Source organism: Orycteropus afer, unplaced genomic scaffold (genome assembly GCF_000298275.1).
Source record: "Orycteropus afer afer isolate SDZICR_OR568_19922 unplaced genomic scaffold, OryAfe1.0 scaffold00099, whole genome shotgun sequence".
Taxonomy (NCBI): Eukaryota; Metazoa; Chordata; class Mammalia; order Tubulidentata; family Orycteropodidae; genus Orycteropus; species Orycteropus afer.
Genome location: NW_006921686.1, coordinates 7,729,864 through 7,733,273, shown reverse-complemented (window position 1 = coordinate 7,733,273; position 3,410 = coordinate 7,729,864). Strand labels below are relative to the sequence as shown.

At 57.9% G+C, this 3,410-nt stretch overlaps 1 protein-coding gene across 1 annotated transcript in view; it reads left to right on the top strand.

Annotated features, from left to right (window-relative positions):
* The window catches only part of MEGF8 (multiple EGF like domains 8), a 54,076-nt gene that overhangs the window by 11,343 nt on the left and 39,323 nt on the right, over window positions 1–3,410 (top strand). Inside the window, exons 2-5 of the mRNA XM_007943131.2 lie at window positions 1,438–1,601; window positions 1,712–1,918; window positions 2,823–3,003; window positions 3,082–3,170. Coding sequence (XP_007941322.1) covers window positions 1,438–1,601; window positions 1,712–1,918; window positions 2,823–3,003; window positions 3,082–3,170 — 641 coding nt within the window. The remainder of the gene's footprint in view (window positions 1–1,437; window positions 1,602–1,711; window positions 1,919–2,822; window positions 3,004–3,081; window positions 3,171–3,410) is intronic.

Sequence of the window (3,410 nt, the reverse complement as noted above, 5' to 3'; positions counted from 1 at the left end):
TTGAAGACTAAAGTACGCTTAACCCAAGCCATGGTATCTTCAGTCGCCTCATATGCATGTGAAAGCTGGACAATGAATAAGGAAGACCGAAGAAGAGGTGATGCTTTTGAGTTGTGGTGTTGGCGAAGAATACTGAAAGTCCCACGGACTACCAGAAGAATGAACAAATCTGTCCTGGAAGAAGTGCAGCCAGAATGCTCCTTGGAAGCGAGACTGGCCAGACTTCGTTTCACCTCCTTTGGTCATGTTGTCAGAAGGGACCATTCTCTGGAGAAGGACGTCATGCTCGGTAGAGTGGAGGGTCAGTAAGAAAAGGGAAGGCCCTCAAGGAGGTGGGCTGACACGGTGGCTGCGACAGTGGGTTCAGGCGTAGCCGTGATTGTGAGGCTGGCGCAGGACCGGGCAGTGTTTCCTTCTGTTGCACAGGGGACGCTATGAGTTGGAGCCGGCTGGACAGCAGCTAGCAACAAGTTAGGAGCTCTGGCGGTGCGGTGGATAAGGCATTTGTTGCTAACTGAAGGTCAGTGGTTCAAACCCTCAAGCTGCTCCATGGAAGGAAGATGAGGCAACTTGCTTCTGTAGAGATTTATAGCATTGGAAACCCAATGGGGGTCGCTATGAGTCAGAATCAACTTGATGACAGTGAGTTTGATTTTTTTATTTGTTTGCTTCTCAGTGAGAGGAGTGGCTAGCTGAGAATTTTTCATCTACCACACCACCATTCTATCCCCATTTTTACAGACAAGGAAACATCAGCGAGGTTGGGTGACTTGCCCAAGGTCACACAGCTAGTAGCAAGTGAATGGCAGAGCCAAAACTTAAGCCCAGGCAGTCTGGCTTCAGAATCCATGTGCTTTTCTATGACAGTAAACAGAGCGACGAGATCATGGAGGGGGAAGAAAGGAACCGGGAGCTTCAAGGTTAGGCCTTCGTCCAGGGGGGCAAACAGGACTCTTCCCCCGGAGGTCTGTTTGGCCTGGAACGGGGGCCCTTGCAAGACCTTTCTATCTGGACAAGGATGAGAGAGTCCTTGTATGTCTGTCTGCTAGGGTCTGGGCCTGCCCCTCAGATCTGGGCACATCTGAAGCTTGGGTATGAATGGGAAGAAGGGGTCACAGAAACCCTGTGGCTCCCACTCCATGGGGACCTTCGGGGTGAAGTTTCTTCCGTCTGTTCTTATTTTCCCATTGAACAGTGGGAGGTGTTCACCTGACCTCAGGGCGGGTCCTGTCCAGGGCTGGTCTGTGTCTCCTCTCCTCTGGGCCCCTGCCCCCCTGGCCGGGCTGTGAGCCCAGGTCACACTCACCTTCACGCCCTCAGCCTCACAACCTGGAGCAGGGCTCCCCGGGAGCAGGGCTGGGTGTCCGTGGGTGGGTGGTGTGGAGACCTGGGGAGAAGGTCCACGTATGAACCCGTGCTTCTGGTCTGGCTGCCCAGCCCCGAGCCCCCGGCACCGGATCCTGCTGGACTTCCTTTTCCTGGACACCGAGTGCACGTATGACTACCTGTTTGTGTATGATGGCGACTCGCCCCGCGGGCCCCTGCTCGCCAGCCTGAGTGGGAGCACCCGGCCTCCGCCCATCGAAGCTTCCTCGGGCAAGGTTGGTGGGAATGGGGGCCGTGGCAGCGGGGCCGGAGGATCCAGATGGGGGTGTAGGGGAGAGCACTGCCCGGCCCAACCCCCAGAACCCTGCCCACCTTGTGCCTGCAGATGCTGCTGCACCTCTTCAGTGACGCCAACTACAACCTGTTGGGCTTCAACGCCTCCTTCCGCTTCTCCTTGTGCCTGGGGGGCTGCCGGAGCCACGGGCAGTGCCGGCCGCCGGGGGTGTGTGCCTGTGAGCCGGGCTGGGGTGGCCCGGACTGTGGCCTGCAGGAGTGCTCAGCCTACTGTGGCAGTCATGGCACCTGCGTCTCGGTGAGCCTGTCCCCAACTGTTCCCCTGGGACCCTGATCGGTGACCGTGGTCTTGGCTTCCATCAACTAGACCTAGTTCCCTGTCAGGCCCCAGCCTCTCTGTCTCCACGCTCCTCTCAGGACCGGGAGCCTGCCCCCAGCCTGAGCTGCCTCCACCATCCCACTGGCTCCCATAACACCGACCCATCGGAGACCCTGCTCTCACCCACAGTGCTACCCTTTCCTTCCAGATCCTACCCTACCTGCTGCTCCAGCCCCACCCCACCTTCACCTGCAGCCCTTCCCTGCCTGAGCACCCCCTCCTGGCCTCACCCATAACTCCACCTCTCACCTGTGAAGCCTGTCCTCCTTCCTCTTGCCACGCCCAGCTCCATCCTTCACCCCAGGCCCTGTGTCTGACCTTGGGCCCCCTGCCCTGACTTCTGACCTTTGATCCCTGACCTGGTATGGAAGCTGTCCATGTCCAGCTGTGGGCTTGAATCACTTGAGCCCGGCCCAGCCAGGCTGAGTGTGGACCCCTGACCATCCTCCCTCTCCAACCTGTCTTCTGTCCGTCTGTCCCCATTTTTCTTTGCGTGTCTTTCTCTTTTTCTCTCTCCTTTCATCTGTTGGTCCTTTCATCTGTTGGTCTCTGGGTCTGTCTTCTCTCCCTGTGGCTGCCTCCTTCTGCTTGAGTCTCTTTCCCATTTCTTCGTTTCTCTGTCCATCTTTCTGTCTCTCCTTCTTCCTCCCTCTGTCTTTCTCCCTTTGCATCTCTGTCTTTCTCCTCTTGTCTGTCTCTCTCCTTCTCCCTCTTTCTGCCCACCTGTCTTCATCTGGCTCTGTCTGTCTGCTTTTTGTCCATCTCTCCTCCCCCTGTCTGTTGTTCTTTCTCTGTCCCTGTCTTTGCTTCCCCTTTCCCCCAGCCTCTGGGACCGTGCCGCTGTGAGCCTGGCTTTCTGGGACGTGCCTGTGACCTGCACCTGTGGGAGAACCAGGGGGCCGGCTGGTGGCACAACGTGAGTGCTGGGGACCCCGCCTTCTCTGCCCGTATTGGGGCAGCTGGTGCCTTCCTGTCCCCTCCAGGACTGCTGGCTGTTTTTGGAGGTGAGCAGATGGGGTGCATCTGGGGTATGGAGGTCTGGCAGCCTGGGACCAGGCCTTGAGACCTTCCACCTTCCACAGGCCAAGACCTCAACAATGCCCTGGGTGACCTCGTCCTATACAACTTCTCTGCCAACACCTGGGAGCGCTGGGACCTGAGTCCGGCCCCGGTATGGACCCCACCCCTGCCCTGTGCCCACTCTGTCTGCCGGACCGAGCTCGAGCCCCACAGGGTGGCCCCTGCTGCCCATGCGCAGCTTGGTTTGGGGGTACCTGCTCCCCACACCCCTTGTCCCTCTGTTTCTCTCTGATTTTCTCTTTTTCCCTCCGCTTCTGTTACCTCACTTCCTACATGTCATCTTTCTGTGTCTTGTCCTCTCGGTCCACCTGTTTCTGTCTCTCTCTCTGGG